At 46.4% G+C, this 21,922-nt stretch overlaps 1 protein-coding gene across 1 annotated transcript in view; it reads left to right on the plus strand.

The window, feature by feature from the left end:
- MPZL1 (myelin protein zero like 1) overlaps window positions 1-21,143 on the plus strand; it is a 66,131-nt gene extending 44,988 nt beyond the window's left edge. The window contains exons 4-7 of the mRNA XM_058702105.1: window positions 3,877-4,090; window positions 4,836-4,968; window positions 7,283-7,385; window positions 18,573-21,143. Coding sequence (XP_058558088.1) covers window positions 3,877-4,090; window positions 4,836-4,968; window positions 7,283-7,385; window positions 18,573-18,674 — 552 coding nt within the window. The 3' untranslated portion in view covers window positions 18,675-21,143. The remainder of the gene's footprint in view (window positions 1-3,876; window positions 4,091-4,835; window positions 4,969-7,282; window positions 7,386-18,572) is intronic.
- Window positions 21,144-21,922: the final 779 nt, after the last annotated feature.

Genomic DNA, 21,922 nt, shown 5'->3' on the forward strand with positions numbered 1-21,922 from the left:
TAGGGATTGCTTGAAGCACTGTTTCTCAGTCTTTTTATTCATGGTCACCTTCCTAAGGAGTCTTTTTAAAACACACTTTTCCCAATTTCTGCCCCCCATCTACGAAACTTCATTCATTCATTCATTCATTCATTTATTTATAGGTTTTTTGGCTTTTTTTTTTTTTTTTTTTTTTTTTTTTTTTTAGAGAGAGAGAGAGAGAGAGCAGGGCACAGGCAGAGGCACAGAGAGAGAGAGAGAGAGGGGGGCTCCATGCTCAGCACGGAGCCCGACTCAGGGCTTGATTCCATGACCATGAGATCATGACCTGAGCCAAAATCAAGAGTTGGACCCTCAACCGACTGAGCCACCCAGGTGCCCCATGCAATTTTAATACTACAGATATATTGCATATCTGTGCTTTATGTGTAAAAAGAGCGAAATATTTTTCTCTTTCTCCCTTGCCCTTAGAGCCAGTATTTGCCCCCCCTACCCAGGGGAGATGTCACCCCTGTTGGGAAGGCACAGCTTAGAAACTAGTGGGAATTATCTGCCTCATAGCTGCTGCTGCTATGACGTTTTGAAGTGTCTTTTTTTTTTTTTTTTTGCAGAAAGCCTTGTGTTAAGAATTTACCCTTGATGCCTTTCCTTAAAGAACAGAGGGACTACCTGTCCATTGTCTCTAGGTCCTGAGTTCCTGAGGGTCTTCTCTGGGAAAACTTGGGGGTGTGCATTGAGATGACTATAGCCCCTGAAATAAAACCGTTTTTATGTTTAGCCTCAGTGGCTTCAGTTTCATATGTGACGTTATCAAAGCTATGTATCTTCTGTTGAAATAAGTCTCCAAAAGAAAATCTCGGTTGCACTGGGTTGGAATATATACCCGATTTCCAAATTCTTGGGTGGACCTGTGTCCCCCAGGATTTATATAAAAAAGGAGGAAACCCTGGGTGTTGTACCAAGAGGGAAGGAAGGCTGAGGTCAAGTCCAGGAGTGCTCACCGGGTCCGGCTGGGTGTGATTCTCTGTGTGGTAGCACAGGAGTGAGTGAGAGCAGGCATCACACACACACACACACACACACACACACACACACACACACCTGGGAAAAATTACTGCTGCTTCACACAAATGTGGCCTCAGTGCACAACATGCTTCCTGTAGAGGCAAAAGCAAGCACGCGTAGGTTTACTCAAGAAAGTCTGAAGAATAGTTTAAACCTGCGAGGGTTTCCCAGCTGAAGTCTTTGGTCAGAGTAGACATGGGGGGCATTGTTTAGTCTACAGCAAATTAAACATCCCCTGGAAGATGTCCAATGGTAATAACTTTCTTTCAAGTAGTGGCTCCATTTATGCTACAAACATTCTTGCCGAGGGGGTCAAGACAGGTGAACATACCTCAAGACTTACTATAAAGAACATGCTGTATTTTTGATGAGTGTATATTTAGCTAATCCATTGGTACTTCCACACCAGCCTGGTTACAGGTAGTTCCAGAATGCTTAGCTATTGATGGAAGATCTTTTAACTCACAGGTGTCAGAACGTGTATAAGAAGATGAGCAGGATGCTTTTGATTTTCACAGATTTTCAGGAAAATTGAAGCCCGGCATACCACAGATGCCTTTTCTGGGCTGTGGAATCAGAGTCCCCATGTCTAAGCTGGAACTCATCTTTTCTCCCCTCTGTTTACCTTCTTTGCTAGTTCTTTTCAGGTAGCTGTGTCTGTCTAATGACCCAAATTTTAAAATCTTGAGTCTTATGGGGGTTCATTTTGGTCCTGTCCTTCCCTATCTGCTCCCACTTCTTTTCCATCCCAGGAAATAAGAATGTTTGCTGGGTCTTCTGTTTTGATTTCTGACATTTAGCGCTCATCAGCCTTTCCTACTTCTCTGCTCTCCATCACATGATAAAAACCGTGCTAGGACTAGTGCAGTAGCCCCATTGGTTGTTCCTCCACTTCTGTTCATCTTTCAATCCAATCCTACATTCCACGAGGTTCATAGCCCTACAACAGTTCTTGTACCTTGTCCCTCCTCTCGTTGGAAAGCCCAGTTTCCCACTGCTAACAACGCTCAACGCTTTGTCTAGAATGTCTTATAGGTTACTTCCAGCTTCACACTTCAGCCCTGCTTCCATTCTCTTATGAGATCATCTCCAAGCTAGTAAAAACTCTAACAGACTTCCAAGGAGGGTAAAATCTGAGAGCCTTCATAGTTGTTTGTTTGTTTGTTTGTTTGTTTTAACATTTACTTATTTTTGAGAGAGACAGAGTACAAGTGGGGAAGGGCAGAAAGAGAGGGAGACACAGAATCCGAAGCAGGCTCCAGGCTCTGAGCTGTCAGCACAGAGCCCAATGCGGGGCTCAAACCCTTGAACCATGAGATCATGACCCGAGCCAAAGTCAGATGCTCAGCCAACTGAGCCACTCAGATCTTAGTTCCTGAGAGCCTTCATAGTTCTTAACAAGCATTTAGATTATATTAAGCATAGGGGTATATGCTTGATAAATGATAATAATGTAATTATTACTATTAATATTTTCTAGTGATCTTTTAGGCATGGTGGAGGGTGGGTTAGAGGAGATCAAGGCCAGTAAAGAGGCCACAGTCCAAGATGATGAGAGCATGAAATGAGGTATTATCAGTGGGACTTCAGTAGAGAGAAGAGAGAAATATATGAGGTAGAATTGACAGGATTCACTGGGTGGAGATTAACTGCATGGGAAGGAAGGTAGAGGAATCAAGGATTACTCCAGGATTATAGTTCGGGAGACTGGAATAATCCACCAGTTGAGATGGGACACACAGGTGGAAGGTGAAGGTTACAGAACAAGGTGATAAATTTGGAGGTAGGCAGCTGGGTTGTAAAGTGAGTAGGCATTTGGGTGAGGAGATTCTAGGGCTCAGGGGAACATCACGGATGGAGAGAGGGGCTAGGGAGTTACCAAAATATCAATGGTCCTTAAATCTTAGGAATGGATGCATCATAGGATTTGCTGTGGTTCTGAAAGAGGGTTCTGAAAATGTTCCGTCTGAGTTATTGTAGAGCTCGTGGTTGACTCCTGCTGATTTGTTTGCCTGGCCCCACTATCACCCGACCTGTGAATAAGAAGAAAGGCATCAGGCCTCCTGCCGAGATACTTGGATTGAAGCCAGGTATCAGGATAGATCCCCACTTGCCAGGCCTTAATCTAGTTTCCAAGGTGCTGGGCTTGACCAGCCCTTGTCAACGTTTTCTTTGAGAAAGGAATTCCTTGACTAAAAGCAGGTGTGAGGAAAGAGTGAGCTAGAGTCTGACTCTTCAAAGAGAAGTGAGAACAGTGGGGGTGTCTGGGCTTCCACTCACACACCCATGCCATTTCCAGAGGAAACATACATAAGAGGGAGAAACCCATCAGACTAGCTGATCTGTCATATTTAGGCTTTGTTTTCTTATGTCTTTGTATAACTAAATAGTAAACTTCATGAATCCAGACTGAAACTTTTGGATTCACAGGCTCTGTCACGATGACAATCACTGGCTGTGAAGGGTCAGATGGTCCTGACTTTGACTTTGGATTCATCACCTGTTATCACTGTAACCTTGGGCAAATGGCTTCTTTGAGTCTCCTTTTCCTTCTATATGAAAAAGCGGGCAGTAAATCACTACCTCAGGGGTATATTGCGAAGATTTAAGATGACACATGAGTTTATTTCTTCCACTGAAATAGGATTGAATCCTGTGATTTCTAAACGGTCTGGCTTAGATTCCATAGCTTATTTGTGATACGAAGTTGTATTTCTTTCTGTATGAAGTCTTTTTTTAAAAAAGAACCTTCCACACACAGCATGCCTATTACAGAGTTTAGAGCGTCTGCCTTTAGAAAATCTCATGTGTTCTTTTTTTTTCTAATTGCAGTTTTTCCACTACTCGCAAGGGCAGGTGTATCCTGGGAATTACCCACCGTTTAAGGACAGAATCAGCTGGGCTGGAGACCTCGACAAGAAAGATGCGTCAATCAACATAGAAAATATGCAGTTTATACACAACGGCACCTATATTTGTGATGTCAAGAACCCTCCTGACATTGTTGTCCAGCCAGGACACATTAGGCTCTATGTTGTAGAGAAAGGTACTTCTTGAGTATTTCGGCGGTGATGGTGGCAGTCCCCTTTATCTCCGGTTTAGTTGGAGAACAAGAGTTCCATCTGGGGGTGCATTTGGAAGGGGTGTTTTTGTGCTAGTTATGTCCCTGTTTCTGTGCACCTGTGGTCCCTCTTCACGTGCCAGGGTGCGGGGAGCCACACTCACACAGCTGTAGCAACCGGCCTCCTCATTCGTATACCTGGAGCCTGCTGGTCCGGTTTCGGGAGTGTCCAGTTTTCAGTATCAGAAGTTAAGACCAAATCCGCTATGCTTGGGTGGGATGGGCACCGGGAGAGAAGAGGAATACTGCTTCTCCATTCTCCAGGAGAAAGTTTTAACGTTTGCAAAAACAGTACAGTTCTTTCTCCCCCCCAACCCTCCTTTTTTTTTTTTTTTTTCCTTTTTTGGAAAATAAGCAGGAAACGCAGGTTCTGGTGTCTCATTTTGAGACAAAGTCTGCTTTGTTGGAGAGCACACTGAGGTAAATTCACACCCTGGATTTTCTTTGACTTCAGAGCATTGAAAGGGAGGGATTGTGTGTGCAGAAACGCTTCGCCCGGAAGCTCATTCTTTAGAATTTGTACATCCTCAGTTAGACACCAGAAGTTCATAACGCGGATGATAAGAGAGGACGTGGTCACCTCTAAAGCACTCGCTTACTAATTTCATAAAATTCCACGTCTTCTCTTGGTAGCAAAGCACCTTAAAACGATTTTGTTCTTTCTCTCTAGAGATCTTGCCCGTGTTTCCAGTTTGGGTGGTGGTGGGTATAGTTACTGCCGTGGTCCTAGGGCTCACTCTGCTCATCAGCATGATCCTGGCTGTCCTCTATAGAAGGAGAAACTCTAAACGAGACTACACTGGGTAAGACGCACTGCTTTTGGGGGGGAAGGGCGGGGGGGGGGCGGTGGGGGAAGGAATCAAAAACTGTCTGTATTTTTTATGGAAAAAGAATTGTGAAGAATTAGTTACTGTTTGCATTTACACCAGAATCCGAGGCGTGCCGACGTGGGCGCGCAGAAATCGGTGGCCTGCTGTCAGACGTGGGCTGTGACACTAATCCCTGCTTCAGAGGGATCAGTGTCCCTTTCTTAGGTCTGGTGCAGTGAAGCCAGTAAACGGCTTCAGCTGACGGACGTGATGACGAGGGCTTTTCCTTTCTGTACTTTTGTAAGCAGCTGTATTGCTTTGATCATTCTGGAGTGCATGGCTGGACCCATCCGAACTGGGATACAGTAAAAGTTGGGCACCCAAACGTAGAGGGAAATAGATGTTCTTTTTGTTTATGGCCGTTCCCTTGGAGCAGAGGGTGTGTGCCTAACTGAGGACCTTCTCTCTCCCCGACTCCAGCTGGACAGCTGACCCATGTAAGCTATGTAGAACTCGTGGGGTAAGACTGAGCGGAGGCTGGGTTCCCGTTGTAGCACGAGCCGGGTCCCACGTGCACGGGCGAGGCTTACCCAGCCCGAAGGCACGGTGATCTGAGAGGGTTGCATGCCCCGGACCCCCTTGCTCGTGGGCGGTGGGAACCCGGGCCCCTCTGCGCTGGGCTTTAGGAGTGCCGTGTTTTAAACAAGCTCGAGTGTTCAAATTGAGATACTGTTTGCTCGGAATGCTTCTGTTCTGCCGACTGTATCTCCCCCCTTGCATGGTGAGTGCTTTACGAGGAAATATAACCAGAGTGTTGGTTTTCAACGGGAGACTAATCCAGGATGGGGACATACTGGCCTCTGTAGTTCTTCGCTTTGGGGTTAATAAAGGGGCAGAAGAGCGTGCCTTCGAATCCTGCATGGCGTCGTGAATGCTGCTTTTCTTCTTACTTCGGTTTTTTTTCCCCCTCCCTTTTTCTACCTTGGTGTGCCGGGATCAGATCCTGCTTATCTTCTTAAGAAAAGCTGACATAGACGACACACTGGGACTGTAACAGGGCTGGGGTCTCCTTCCACCTACACTAGACACATGGTAACTAATCACATCGCCCGTTGCTGTTAACATCCGTGTGTACGTATTCAGCCCATCTCCCTTGTTGACGACTAACTAGCTTGCTCCGAGCTAACCCAACAGTTATTATGGTTTGTCCGCAAATACGTTCTGCGTTTGCACTGGCAACTTGTCGAGCATACCAGCCCAGTGAAATTGGGTTGTCAGGTTTCCTAGGGCTTTGTATGATTATCCGAATATATATGTTCTTCATGTAGAATGGCTTTGTGTGTGTGTGTGTGTGTGTGTGTGTGTGTGTGTGTGTGTTTTAGTGTTCTTTCATGCATGAATCGTGTTGTGATTGAGACCCTCTCTGTGTTAGATACTCAGGCCATTTTCATTTGGGATGCAAAGCTTCCCGTTTCAGAGAAGACACAGCTTAAACACACAGCTGGCTTCGGTCTTTGTAACAACACTTGAACGTGAACCTTGCCAAACTCCTAAGATTTTCTTTAAAAATACATCCGAAAGGATTGAAGTTCTGACAAGTACCAATAGAGAATCCCTAAAGAGTTCCCTCCCGGCATTTGCCTTCCCTTCTTTATTTACGAGATAATCCTTGTTGTTAAAGACCCCCGCACCCCCCCCCCCCCGGGCCCTTGAAAAAGTCCAGCCTGTGTGATGTGGCATTCCACAGTTTCTTATCACTCACGACTTCCTGGGTTTTCTTCGGTTTGGTTGTAGTTCTGGTGGGGGGACACTGAAGATGGGGAACTAAAGAATGAAAGGAATGAGATGAGCCAAGACTGCAGCCTCGATGTGGATCTGTAATTCGGGAAATACATTCAGCAGGGGCTCGCCTTGCATTGCTGTTACGAAGGCTTAGCTTGCTCCCGTAAACCTTTATCCCAGAGGAGTGACGGCAGGAGAAACACACAAAGCAGCCAGAGGATAAATGGGCATTATAGCCAGAGGCCCTTCAGGAGACAGGATTGTTGCACAGTGAGGCAAAGAGGTGGCACCGTACTGGTTTCTGTATTTAGCCCAGAGGAGGTTCACTGACTTACAAGAGATAGTGTCAGGGATTAAAAAAAAGAGTCTCAAGATCTGTGATCATTTTGACACTCATCGTTCTGTCGTGTTTTGTTCTATCTGCGGCTTCATCTTGTCATCACTTGCATTTCTGTATTTTTCCCCCTTTATTTTAATTAATTTTTTTTTTTTTTTACATCTGTTCTCCACATTGCCAACTCATCAGCTGCAGTACATCAGAGAGTGTCTCACCGGTTAAGCAGGCTCCCCGGAAGTCCCCCTGCGACACAGAGGGTCTAGTAAAGAGCCTGCCTTCTGGATCTCACCAGGTAACGGCTGATTGCCCTTTTGCCCGCCGCCCTGTGCTCTCTGCCACTTGCCTGGTGCAGGAGAGGACACTGAGCCGCGAGACAGAAGCGGAGTAAGACAGAAAACAGAGCAAGAGAGGACGAGGGGAAATAACGCTGGCTGGGGAGGATCGCAAGCACCACTAACAGATTGTTCGCCAATAACGTGGCTCCTCTGGCCCGAATGAAATTAGGAAACGGCTTTGGCAGGTGTAATTCCTTCATTGCTTAAGGAAATAAATCCAAAGACCTAGATTCTGTTTTGAGGTCCTCTATAGGACCAGAAATTCGCAGGGAAGAGTTGATATTCTTGGTATTGAAAATAAAAAAATTATTTTGTAGGAATTCTTCAGAAGAAATTGAAAGTCAGCATTTATCTGGATAACTGGTAGGCTGGATGAACAAGGAAAGGCGTCGATTTCTACTTCTAGAGAGTACAGAAGGGGCACCTGGGGGCTCAGTCGTTGAAGCGTCTGACTCTTGATTTTGGCTCAGATCATGGCCTCGCAGTTTGTGAGCTCGAGCCCTGCGTCAGGCTCTACGCTGATAACACAGAGCCTGCTTGGGATTCTCGGTCTCCCTCTCTGCCTCTCCCCTGCTCCTGTGCGCTCTCTCTCCCTCTAAATAAAAAAAAAAAAAACATACTTTTTTTTTTTTTTAAGTACAGAAGAGAAAGAACTTTTATTTGGAACTTAGCACAGAATCTAGCATCACGGTTAATACTGTGTTTTGGCTATGCTATTGTAACCGTAATTGTGGCGTGGCAAAAATTCCACAGCTTAGTATATACAATTCTGTTGTAGAGCAATTTTGTTCTTCTGGGGTCGAAAGCATCCTAAGGAATTTGGTTAGTTACAGCTTTTCCCTGAGGTGTTTTAGAGGTCGGATGGATTCAAAAGGAAATAAAGGTGTTAATACATAGTGAGGAAACTGAGGCATTGTGGTATTAAATTACTAAAAGCTCATACCCAGCTAACAACAGAATTAGGGCTAGAGCTCAAGTTTCTAGACCGTACATTCTCTGTCATAACAGCATCAGGGCTCATGACTTATTCCTAGTCTGTCTGTCTCTCTTGGATAACACAGTATACCTCAGATACACTAATTTGGATTGTGAATGAGAATAGGGTTGTGAATAAAGGCTTGAGAGTTGGGCCTAAGATCTAAAAAGCCTTGGAAACTTTTTTTCTGCCTTTGAAGTGCTGTGGGAGTTGCTCACCCGCTGAAAGCAGACTAGGAAACAAATGGTTTGGGGACGTTGGCAAACAGGTTGAATGGTACTGTTTTCCCTGAGAGAAAGGAAACGAGGAGTCCCGTGATCGTCTGAGTTTACTGCCTTGAAGCAGTCCACACTGCAGTGCCAGGAGAAGAAACAGAAATGGAGCTCAGTTGTCTCACCGAATTGAGGAGGCAGAAGTCAGTGTTTGGAGAGGCCAACGTAGCTAGGCTTGCTGCAGCAAAGTACCAGAGAAGAAGAAACTACACAGAGAAGAAGAGAGTTTCAGACATCTGGAGTGGTGGGGCTCCCTTGAGCCTTTTCTGAGTATAGTTTTTTGCATGCATGGGAGAAAAGACCCTACAACCAGAGAAAGAACCACTTGAAAAGAAGTAGGTTATATGATATCCTACAGGGCTAGGAATTGTTTGTGTTCCTAAAAGCCAGAGTGCAGAGACCTGATAATATACAGAATATCAGTCGTGGTCCTCAGAATGGTCATGCGTTAGTAGTGGGGTTAAGGTAGCACCAGAAAAAGGATGCTGTGGATCTGCCATAACAAAACGTAAAAGGAGGCCTTTAAAGAATCAAACTAAGAAAGTATTTTAGCTGCATGCCATAACAAAACCCAACACCCTTTATAAGAATACAACAAAATTCAGCACCCAACAATGCAAAGTTTACCGAGTCCAGCACCAGTCAAAAATTACCACACATACAGAGAAGCAAGAAAATAAAAACATAAATAAGAGAAAAGCCAATCAACAGAAACAAACCCAGAAATGACAGACAATGGAATACATAGAACCAGGACTTTTAAACAAGTATGATGAATCTTCTAAATAACCTTAATGATGTAAAGGAAACCTTGACATAATGAGGAAATATAAAAAAGACCAAAGTGGAAACAAAACAAAATAAAACAAAACATTGGATGGTGTAAACCACAGATTAGACACTATAGAAGAAAAGATCAGTAAGCTTGAAGACACAGCAATAGAAATTATCCAAAATGAAGCATGACGAGACGGGCAGACGAGTGAAGATGGACAATATCAAACAATCTGATGGGAGTCTGGAAAGGAAAGGAAAGAGAAGGGAGTAAGGAAAAAAACCCAAAGAATAATAGCAAACGCTTTCTATTCTTTTCACTATTTCTTCTGATACTTATCTTCATGTTTCTAAACAACTTTATCACATTGCTACTTCAGTACTTCAATTTTAGATACTATCTACTGACTCCATACTATGAAAAACGAGAATATACATTTCTTTTTCTCCCAGCCTTTCTTCCCAGCACACACTCTGTCACATACATATATATACACCGGCCTCTCCCCAGTGTGTATCTCACTGTATTTAGGTATATTTCAGTGCCACATGTACCTGTTTGTTTTTCACTGTTGTACCACATATATATGCTTCCTTTTATACTTTTTTGTTTTTCACGGAGCCAGTATTTGCCTCATTTTTTGTTTGCATAGTTTTCTAAGTACATCTTTATATTCCATCTCAGAACTCTCTAATTGGAACACCTTCAAACATGTCACATATTCTGTTGGTTTCATTTTCTTTTTGGAGACATACCTGTTAGAATCTTCTAGCTTTGTTGTGCCTTAGGCTGCTGCAGAGCAGTCATCCTGGGCCTCCTCTCCCAAGGAATTTCATTTACTCATTTCTTATTTAGACCTCAGGTCTTCACCTTTTTAGTTTATTCTCATGTTACAGTGGGACATATCATCCATCTTTTCTTGAGAAAAGATGCACAGGAGATAAAAATTTTGAGGCTTTGTTTGATAAGCAGAATAATGACCCCAGAGATGTCCAGATTCTAATTCCTAGGACCTGTGGAAGGTATTGCCTCACCTTTCACAAGGACCCCACAGCTCTGATCAAGGATCTGAAATGGGGAGATTCTCCTGGATAATCCATGCGGGCCCAGTGTCGTCACAGGGGTCCTTGTAAGAGAGAGAGGCAGGAGGGTCAGAGTCAGGGAGAGATTTGAAGGTGCTATACCTTGGGCCTTGAAGATAGAGGACGGAGTCTCAAGCCAAGGAATGCAGGCAGCTTCCGCAAGCTGGGAAGAACAAGGAGGTGGGTTCCCCCCCACAGCCCCCAGAGTAACGCAGCCCTGCTGATACTTGATTTTAGCCCTCCTGGCCTCCGAAACTGTAAGATAACACATTTGTTTCTAGCATGTCTAAAGTTGTTTTTACTCTCCTCCCTCTGACGTGCTCGATAATGCAGTTGGGTAGGATTCCAGGTTATAAATTGTTTTCCTTCAGTATTTTGAGACGTTGATTTTTCTAGCTTCTAGTGCTAAGTTGCTGTGTTCTGATTCCTGCTTCTTTGGTAGTGGTTTTATTCCACTTCACAGAATCTTTTTTATCCCTTGTGTTCTGAAATTTTATAAAATTGTGAGTCTTTTTTATTCATTGTGCTGGATGCTCCATGGGCTCTTTCCATTTGAAAACTGTGTCCCTCAGTTTTAGGATATTTTCTTCCATTATTCTTTAGAAATGTTCTTCCTTCCATTTTCGGTTCTCTCTTTTTGGAAATTCCTACCAGGAATTGGACCAACTCCTAGATCAGTCCTTTAGTTTTCTTATGTTTTGTTTTGCAGTTTTTGTTCTGCTTTCTAGCAAATTTCTGCAATATTATCTTCAACTTTTATTGAATATTAAATTTCAGCTTTTTATTTTCCAGAGCTATTTCTTTTTTTTTTTAATTTTTTTTTAATGTTTTATTTATTTTTGAGTCAGAGAGAGACAGAGCATGAGCAGGGGAGGGGCGGAGGGAGAGGGAGACACAGAATCTGAAACAGGCTCCAGGCTCCGAGCTGTCAGCACAGAGCCCGACGCGGGGCTCAAACTCACGGACCTCGAGATCATGACCTGAGCCAAAATCGGACGCTTAATCGACTGAGCCACCCAGGCACCCCTCAAGAGCTATTTCTTATTCTCTAATTATAACGTCCTCTACTTGTTTTCATGAATGCATAGTCTTACCTCTCTGAGCATATCATTTTTTCTTCTGTTTTATGTGATTTTGTAAATGTTTTCTCCCATCACTTGATTTTGCTGTTTCTTTTGAATTGCCTTTTTCTCTTATTATTTCTGTCTTTCATATTAGAAGCTTTACTTAAATGCCCAATGATCCTTGGCTATCCATCATATTTAATTCAGGTACTCAAATCTGGGGGCGCCTGGGTGGCTCAGTCGGTTGAGTGTCTGACTTTAGCTCAGGTCATGATCTCACAGTTCTTGAGTTCAAGCCCACACCGGGCTCTGTGCTGATAGCTCAGACCCCACTTCGGATCCCCATTCCCCCCTTGCTCTGCCCCTCCCCCCCCCTCAAAAATAAATCATTTGAAAAATAAGGTACTCAAATCTGATCAGCTCTTTGTGCAGAGATAGAGCTTCCTGGGGGGGGGGGGGGCTTCGCTGTTTGTATAAAGTGCTGTCTGTTTTCCAGTTCGGGGCCTCTAAGTGTCAGTTGCAGAGGGTCCTTTCTCTTGAGTTAGTCAATTTTTCCAGAAGGAAATCTGATCTCCGGCTTGGGAGTTGAACAGAGGAAGGAGAGATGAGGGCTCACTATTCAGGAAGCAGACTCGCCCACCCCGTTTTCAGTGCAGACACCTCCCCCAGCCGTGCCTGCTGTTCTTGAGTCAGAGACTGCCTCACTTCCTGTGAGTAAGCCCCCCAGGGTTCTGCCCAGGCCTGACTCGATGGCATTTTCTAGAGGTTGGTGAGAATTCACGCACCGTGTCGATCTCTATTGGCATTTTTCGGCATTTGCAAGATAACACCAGGGTAGCTTTGGGGTGTTCCTCATAGTCAATCCTTGGCTTATTTCCTCGGGCTCAGTGCAGACCCCTGAACGCCCCTGCTCTCCCCGTCCTGTTGTAAAGCAGGGTTTCTGTTCAGGTGGCATGGACCTGGAGTCCCCTGGGTCTTCCTCGGTTATTTTCATCTTGCCTACCAAACTTTTTAGTTTCCAGTGGTGCTTGTTAAAACTAGTTTCTGCCTTGCACGTTTCTGGAATTTACCAATCCCGTGCCAGTTAACCCAAGGCTTGGAAGTGGACCGTGTGATTTCCTAGCAAATTCATCTTCTAGTATTTGTTTCATTGAGATTTGCATTTAGTGGGCGTGTCAACTTACAACGGGGAATGTTACCCTAAGGTTAAAACATTCGCTTCACTTACTCTGCAAGCCCCGCAGAGCGTTAGCAGGTGACCCTGGTGTGTGTTTTTATTCACCACCACACGCTACCTTCAGCTCATGTCTCAGGGGTGCATACATTTCAGAGCCCCAGAGTATTTAACGGAGGTGGTTCTCTCCAGAATCCTTTATGGTAGCTGTGTCTTCAGTTTGTTCAAACTAAGGCCACAATGGTTTTCACAGTTTGGGAAACTTGACCTCATTAGGGAATTTAGGAGATTAAATACGTTTTATAAGTTGGGCACAACCAAACAATAATTCTTTTAAGAATCTAATCATCCCAAGGGGCACGTCGGTTAAGCCTCCGACTTCAGCTCAGGCCACGATCTCGCGGTCCGTGAGTTCGAGCCCCGCGTCAGGCGCTGGGCTGATGGCTCGGAGCCTGGAGCCTGCTTCCGATTCTGTGTCTCCCTCTCTCTCTGTCCCTCCCCCGTTCATGCTCTGTCTCTCTCTGTCCCAAAAATAAATAAAAACGTTAAAAAAAAATTAAAGAATCTAATCATCCCTTTGTATGTTCTGTTTTGATCACTTCCACACACAGGTGAGTGCTTACCGTACGTGCAGTGTGGGCCGAACACGGGAGATGCAGGGGTGATTAACACCCAGGCCCTGCCCTTGAGAACCTTTGAGTCTCCTGGGGTGTTGAGATCATTTTTAGGATTTTCCATTATGTGGAGAATTTTTTTATACATAGCCTAACGCATAATTGTTGTCATTATTGTTTTTTAATACCCTGACAAACAGCCTTGAGGAAATCTTTGTATTTAGGTAAACTTCAGGGTAGTGTTTTCAGAATTAATGCTGTGTGAGGTGCCCGGGTGGCTCAGGCGGTTAAGCGTCCAACTTCAGCTCAGGTCACGATCTCACAGTCAGTGGGTTTGAGCCCCGTGTCATGCTCTGTGCTGACAGCTCAGAGCCTGGAGCCTGCTTTGGATTCTGTGTCTCCCTCTCTCTCTGCCCCTCCCCCACTCATGCTCTGTCTCTCTCTCTCTCTCTCAAAAATAAATAAACATTTAAAAAATTTTTTAAAAACAATTAGTGATGTGTTACAAACTAGCACTGACTCTGGGGTCTAGCCAATGGTGTTAACTTGGGGAGAATTATTTAACTTCAGCGTCTGTTCTCATCTCTGAAATAATGGGTTAGGGCAAGTTGATCTTCTCATTTTTCTTCTTCTTCTTCTTCTTCTTCTTCTTCTTCTTCTTCTTCTTTTTTTTCTTTTTTTAAGTAGGCTTCATGCCCATTGTGGAGCCCAGTGTGGGGCTCAAACTCACAAGCTTGCGATCAAGACCTGAGCTGAGATCAAGAGTTGGACGCTTAACTGAGTGAGCCACCCAGGCGCCCCTCATTTTTCTGTATGTAATTATAAGGGCCCCTGGTGCACTGTGCTTTATAAGAACAGGTTTAGGCAGTTGCTGCCCACCTTAGCAATCAGGTCGGTGAAGTAGGGGTGTGGATGGGAATATTTGCGGACGATCCCTTGGTGCTTTCCTCCAAGGGTTCTACCGTGACATGTTCCCTGATAAGCAAAACCTTCCATTTCCTGCCTGCAGGCGTCATCCTATCTAATAGCATTAGTAATGACCACTTGGATGAGTAAATACCTCCATGTTATCAGAAGATGAGTAACATCCAGAATGCGCTAACAAGGAAATTTACAAAAGATGTAACACCCGGGCAGGACGTTAAGTTTGCTGTATTATTTGTCTGTCCTTGGTCACCGTTTTTGTTATAATTGGAAGACTTAGTAACAGAAAGCTTGAATAAAAGTGGCTTTCAAATTAAGTAAGAGGCTTATGGGGCGCCTGGGCGGCTCAGTCGGTTAAGCGTCTGACTTCAGCTCAGGTCATGATCTCGCGGTTCGTGAGTTCGAGCCCCATATCCAGCTTTGCGCTGACCGCTTGGAGCCTGGAGGCTGCTGTCTCTCAAAAGTAAAAAACTTTTTAAAAAAAGGAAGAGGTCTGTTAACTCACAAGAGTCCCAAGCACTGTACTTCTGTCTGGGTTCTTCCGGTCTGTGGCCCAACGGTGTCGTCCACGACAGTTCTTTCCATCGTATCCTCTGCATATTGTCTTTGTTCTCAGGCTCCTTCCCGCAGCTGCCCTGGTTCCAGGCCGGACATGGGGAGGGGGGCAGGGAAGAGCTGAATCTCCTTCCCTGCAGTTTTTATTATGGAGGGAAAACTTTACCAGAAGCCCCCCAGCGAACTTCTGAGTCCCCTTTGGGGCAAGGTCACATGCTGTAGCCTCTTCCAGTCATCTGCAAAGGGACAGGAATTATGACTGGCTTCACCCCTGGGGGCGGGGCAGGGTGGGGTCATTTACCCAAGCAAAGGGAGGGTGAACACCCAAACCTAAAGCAAGGTCCTTCCAGCGAATCGGATATGGAAGGTTGGATGAGCAAGGGTGTTCGGTAGGCCCTCCTTGGGGTATCGCGGCATCAGGGATGAGAGGTACCATTCTTTCTTTGTAAAGCTTAGTTTAATAATTTTTGTGGGTATCTTTTCTGAGGAGTTGGCTTTCTAGATCCTTTTCTGGAAATGGTTCATGTTTCGTAGGCAACAGGCAGCCCTTGGGGGAGGGGTGATTGAATGGACCAGTTCGGTACTGGTTGGCTGGGTGCACAGACCTGGTGATGCTTGAGGAAGCCCCCCGCCCCGGGGCATTGCCTCACCCTGTCCCCACAGCAGCCCGGCGAGGCACGTTGTCTTGTCCCTGTTTTACACATGGAGAGACTGAGGCTTGGTTAGGCAGAGTCACCTGCTCAAGGTTACTCGTTAGTGGCAGAGCTGGTGTGAGACCGAGATCTGTCTGGCTGGAAGGCAGGCAGGCGCTCATGGTCTCGTGTCTGTCCGGTTCTTTTCAATGATCGTCAGTCTCATCGACCTCGGAGTTGTAATACGCAGCTGCGTTTCACATCTGTGTGCGGCAGAGACACGAACACCGACAAAGGTGTTGAGTGAAAGTCACCGAGCACGTGGTGGAAGCAGGTGTTCTGTCTTGGTGGTGCCTGTGCCAGGGGCTCAGGTGTGACTGAGGTTAGAAAGGGTCACAGAGACCACGGCAAGTGGGTGGCCGGACACACTCAACACAGTGGCTTCGGCGTGGTTAGTGCCTGAGTGCAGCTACAGGCCTCCTCGGTCTCCCCCAGCCCTCTCCCCTCACCCTCACCCTCACCCTCACCAGTACGTTTTCATATTGGAATACATTCCATGCACGTGGAATCCAGGAGTAATTTTCTCTCGAATTGGCGCTAAAAGAAAAGATCGGGGTCAAGCGGTTCGTGTCTTGAAATATTTTCAGGAGTTAAGGATAATTTGTGCAGTAAATAGTTGGGAAAAGATACATCCAGAGCCATTTTTCATTTGATTGTTGTTATTTCTTAGTGGAAAAGTTCCCTCACCATCCCCTGCCCTCCCGCCAAAAAAAAAAAAAGTGGAGGGTGGAAAGGGTGAGTGCCAAGATGTACGGTAAAAAACAGCTAGATTACTGATAATGCTGTTCTGGGGGTTGTTTTGATTCTCGAGTCCCCAAAAGTGACTGTCTTAGCAGTGGCAGTCATTTCCAAGTTGATATTGATTCCCTGGATCCTCTGTGTTCCACAGAGACTAAGGATACTTTCAGCTTCCAATTAATCCTGAGAACCCAGCTTCAGAGAGCTGTTCTAGATTGAACTAGACCTGGGGTGCCTGGGTGGCTCAGTCGGTTGAGCGTTCCGACTTCGGCTCAGGTCATGATTGCTCAGTCTGTGGGTTCGAGCCCCACGTCGGGCTCTGTGCTGACAGCTCAGACCCTGGAGCCTGCTTCCGATTCTGTGTCTCCCTCTCTCTCTGTCCCTCCCCCCCGTGCTCTGTCTCTCTCTCTCTCTCTCTCTCAAAAATAAATAAACATTAAAAAAAAAAATTTAGACTGAACTAGACCTACCAGCAGATGCCTGATCTTGACCTACATCCCAGAAGTCGAAGTCCTTTCGTTCCATTACGTCATCCACCCCCTCACCCAGCACCTACTGGGTCTGCCCAATACTGCTCTAGGCACGTAACTAACAAAATCCCTGACCTCAGGACCCTATTCTAAGAGGGAAGGAGAGTGAGGGCATTGGATAGTGGTAAGCAATTTGTAAAAACCAAACCCATCGACAGGAGGGAGTTTCTTTTATTCTTTAGTGATTTCCCAGTTGCTTTCAACAAATTGTTGTGTCCTCTTGTCATAAAAGACCGCACTGTCTCACATGAGAAGCCTTATTGGTATTTTAACATTTACTGACTGATTCTCAGATTATTCTGTGTTCTTTTTCTTCTTTGCTTTCTCTGTTCTCTTTCTGTTCCACTCCCCTAGTGTGTCAGTTACCTAATGCAGTGTAACAAACCACCCCGAAACATAATGGCTTAAACAGCCACCATTTATTCGGCTCCCAATTCTCTAGGTGGGTTGGGTGGGTCTTCTGGTCGGGGGGCAGAGCAGCTGATCTCCGCTGGCTCACTCGTGCACCTGCCGTCGGCTGGACAGTCTACAGCGGTCTCAATCACCGTCTGTTAGTGGGCAGGCTGCGGGCCAGAGACACAGTTCGAGTTCGAGTGCCCACACCCCCCAGGATCCGCCGTGACACCCGGGGAGATGCAGGCTGTGGGCCTCCTAGGTGGGAATAAGGATGTTTTGTCCAAACACAGGCTTTTGGCTACCGAGCTTATGATTCCAAAGTTGGAAGCTTAAGCACAGTATTCGACTTCTCAAGGAGAGTTTTCCTGGATGGGGAGAAGAGTTGACTTTGGGTTTGATTGGACTTTTCTTTTACAGTCAGGGCCATTTTGTTGTTGTTTACAATTTTAGAATCTCTGGGTTGGAAGGGTCTATAAGGGTCATGAAATGCAAGCACCGGTCTGATAATTGAAACCCCAGCCTCTGCTCAGACCTCCTCCCCAGGCGTCCAAGAACTCACTGTGCCCCGCCCCCCCACCCCACCCCACCCCACCCCTGCCCGCAGCCCACCTTCCCTGGCTGCCCCCGCTGGGGCCCTGCAGCCCCCTTCCTCCCTGCTGAGGCCGAGGGGAGGACCTCTTCTACGCTCGTCCATGCAAGGTTTTCTTTGCATCGTAGCTTCTTGGTTTTTTATTTTGAAATAGGAAAAATAGTTACCTGCTCTTAAATATTAAAGAGGCAGTGCTTTTATTGGTTATGATAGGATCAGACTAAAAGGATTATACGGTAGGTATGTACATGGGAGAATATTTGAAGTGTTTTTAAGCACCTGTTTGTACAAAGTGACCAGTTCAAATCGTTCGTGACTTTGCTGGCATCCAACACACTGGTTTCCTACGTGCATCATTCTGAGGCTCACCACGTCCGTGGGTCTCAGGTTGGTACAAGTCCCCATCTTCGTCCTCGGATCCCAGTTCCAAGGGTTGAGGAGCCCTGTGACAGGGACTAAGATAAGGCTAATTTCTGAGGAGGAATATTGCAGTGTATAGAAACTCCCAAACAGATACACAGCCACGTAGAGTAAGGAAACACCTCTGTGCACCAGCATTAACTGTTACCAGAGCAGCCCAGCCTTGGTGATAAAGTCAGTCCTAGACATCCTGCTCCTAAGAGATCTTCTGGAAGACCTTCCGAAGAAGGAACCCTTTACTCTGGAACCCTAATGTTAGCACTCTAATGATTGCTTCGGCACCTGCCCTCGAAGGGACCACCCGTTTCCCCAGATCCCTAATAACTGTCCTTCTCTTCTCCAGGGCCCAGTCATATATGCGCAGTTAGACCACTCTGGCGGACATCACAGTGACAAGATTAACAAGTCAGAGTCTGTGGTGTATGCGGACATCCGGAAAAATTGAGAGAAGACCCAGAACGTGTCCTAAGCAAGAAGCAGATCCAAACTGGACTCTTACGCAGCAAGGGTAGCCCGTGACCACGTGTGGCCTTGGAGACCTGGGCAAGGACGAGCACATGTGTATTCATGGAGGGAGGAAAAGACGTGTATAGACGATATGCGTAACTATTCTATTTAATCCGATGTGGGGAGCCAGTGTTGCATGATGAAAAGATGCTATGACTCTACGTGTATATAAATTGTCTTGCTGTTTTGTGCTTTCCTTCAGGGTCATTTACAGTTGAGCAAAGTCAGAAACATTCCTGTCGCTGTGCTTTAGGTGTGGTTTGCCTTACCGGAGGTGGTAGCCGATCTTGGTATTCGAGTAGACGTGGCCCTTTGGTCTAAGGGCTTAACCGGTCTTAGCTTTTATTGGGGTTGGAGAGTGGAGATACCGGTGACGGGAGCACGCCCGGGGTGGCCTCTACCCAGTGTCTGCACCACCTGTCCGGCTGTCGTTTTTAGAAAACATCCGCGAGCTCTGCCACTTGGACACCGTTTGAGGGTTTTTGTTAGTGTTTGTCTCTCTAAAATCCAGGCGTGGTTTTCTTTGTTTTTGTTTTTGTTTTTTGCTTCATGTGTGAGGCTTGCTTTAACGTCACGCCCTTTATCTTAATCAGTGTGTGGACCCATCATAGCAAGACTAGCAAAGGGTGAATGCCAAGGTCACTTCCTTCCAGGTACTTTCAGATCAATGCCATACACACAACTGAAGTAGAAAAGCCAGGCCTTGCTTGAGGAGTGCGGTAGCGTTTGGAGGCTAAAAGGTACCACTTAACATTCTTTGCCAGAGTCCTTGCTGCCTGAAATGAGGGTCCCCAGACAGCGGAAGGAGACGAGCTTCATTTCCTTTTAAGTGGGCACAAATGGGCTAATCGGAAAGCCAGCCCGTGGTACCCCAGAGCTCTCGCTGGAGAATCGGCCTTGTAAAAGCTTCCGTCATCATTCCAGCAAGAGGCAGCATCCGTCGTGGCTCTGCGATAGCTTCTCGGTGCCTCAGAGACCTCGAGGTTCAGGACAGTCTAGGTTTTTTTAAATCAGCATAAATCAGCAAGCAGGGCTGTTAGCACTATTCTTTCGGGAATCTCTTCTCATTCCCGTTTCGGGGCTTTTTGTGGTGGTTTGTTTCTGGTTTTCCTTTTCTTTTTTGGCTTTTCCTTTTCTTCCCACCCTTTCCCATTCACATGGAATTGGTAAGCAAGGAGATGAGGAAAAATCTAGACACTTTGGGTATTCTTTCCAGTAGCTCATTTTCTTCCACTGACTACCCCCACCCCCTGTCGGGCCTCTGAGTTTTTATCTTTTGCTGGGAGTGAAAAGCATGGCGAAGGTCCTCGAGCACATTTACATTGTCATTCCCCCTTTTTCTAGATTATTTTGTTTTAACAGAATTTAACAGGCCCCCAGCCAGCCAGGGATGCAGAGGGCTCACCCCGAGACATTTCTGCAAAGCGGTCCACTTTTGCCTGGCGTCCTAAAACTTCCTTGCATCCATTGTGAGAACTACAGGAGCCTTTAAAAGACGTGTGTGTGTGTGTGTGTGTGTGTGTGTGTGTGTGTGTGTTGGGGAGGGTGGGGGGTGCTGGGATTGTCACCCTTCTTCAAACTGATGCCAAGTTAACAATATTCTTGGCAAACCTTTGCCACTGTGAGAATCTGTGACCAAGACTGTTTTTAAGGCAGAAAGAACACGAATTGTTGAGAGACCGAGTGTGTGCCTTTGTACGTGTAATGGTTCCTTACAGTCGCTTTTTACAGAGAAAGGGCCACTCTCCTTTTTCTGCACAGGTCCTGTGAATAAAGCATACATTCCTGACACCTCCTGACAGCAGGAGTCCCGATTCCTTCCTTTCCTTGCCGGGACCCTGTGCTCGTGAAGGTGCCACCCGGAACCAGCCCCGCGCGCCCCGCCTCCCCCACCCCTGAGGTTGCCTCCCACCAGGCCAGGCGCCCTACCCACCCGGCCAGACACCCCGGGCTGTCGTGTCAGCCCGTGCACGGTGGCCGAGAGTCCCCCACCACGCTGCAGCGCCCCCACCCCGCTCGGTCCGCGGGGCAGGCTTGTCTGAAGGAAGCTGCTAGCAACTGGGGTAGAGTGCCTCGGGGGCAGGGCTTTTGCCTAACCTCCTGTGGATTTTTGGGCCCTTCCTCTTGCCTGCCAGCGTGCCTGGGCCTGGCCACACAGGACACTGGCCCAGTTGCCTTTTCCATGTCCAATTATTGGCAGAATGAGACCTTTTAAAGTTACATGTGATTTTTGTAGGGGGCCACCTAGAAGGGATTAGAGGTGCAAATTCCAAACCACCTGTAGTGTTTCGGTGGAAATGTATCTGGCTAGGGGAAAAACCATCAAGTTCATTATTAATTTTTTGTTTTTTTCCTTTCTCGATTGTACCTTTGTGAATATTTTAATACATCTTTTTCAATTACTGAACTGTGTCGTGTGTTCATTTTTAACCAAGGAGAGAAAGAGAGAAAAGCCTTTTCGCTCCTCCCACTCCGGCCACACTGGCCTCCTCCTTCTTCAGAAACACCAGACATGTGCTGGCCGCGGGCCCTTTGCACCTGCCGCCCCCTCTCTGCCTGGAGCACATCCTGCACCTGTTTGTGTGGTTTGCTCCCTCACTTCCTTGAAGCGTCTGCTCAGATGTCACCTCCCGGAGACTTTGTGCCACATACAGAGCAACCTCACCCACCCCCTGCCGCTGGCCCTCCCTAGCCCCCTTACTCCCACCTTGTTCTTCTCCCTCTGTCCAGCTGTACGTGTGCTGCTCTGTTTTCCCCTGGTAGCAAAAGCACCAGAACTTTGCTGTTTTGTTCACTGCTCCGTCTTCAGTGCACAGGATAGTACCTGGCACCTGGGGGCTGAGCAAATGTTAACTGGTTGGATGATAGTGGCTATTCCTTCAACAGAGTTATGTTGAGAACTGTCCCGTGCCAGGCAGTGTGCCAAGATTAGGAAATAAAATGAACAAGACGTAGCTCCTCAAGGACCTTGCCACAGAGTAGGAGTGACAGGGGACATAACAGAAATAACTAAGAGCTCCTAAGGACTTGCTACGTGCCAGGCACGTTGCGTTGCTTACTCTGTGTTGCATTATGAGTTTACGCTGGTTGTACTCAGACCTGCTTTTGGACAGTGTCGCGCTTAGGGTATATAACTTGTCCAGGGTCACTCGGCTAATCAGATCCAGAGAGGCAGGGCCGGGCCTG

Source organism: Neofelis nebulosa, chromosome 15 (genome assembly GCF_028018385.1).
Source record: "Neofelis nebulosa isolate mNeoNeb1 chromosome 15, mNeoNeb1.pri, whole genome shotgun sequence".
Lineage (NCBI taxonomy): Eukaryota > Metazoa > Chordata > Mammalia > Carnivora > Felidae > Neofelis > Neofelis nebulosa.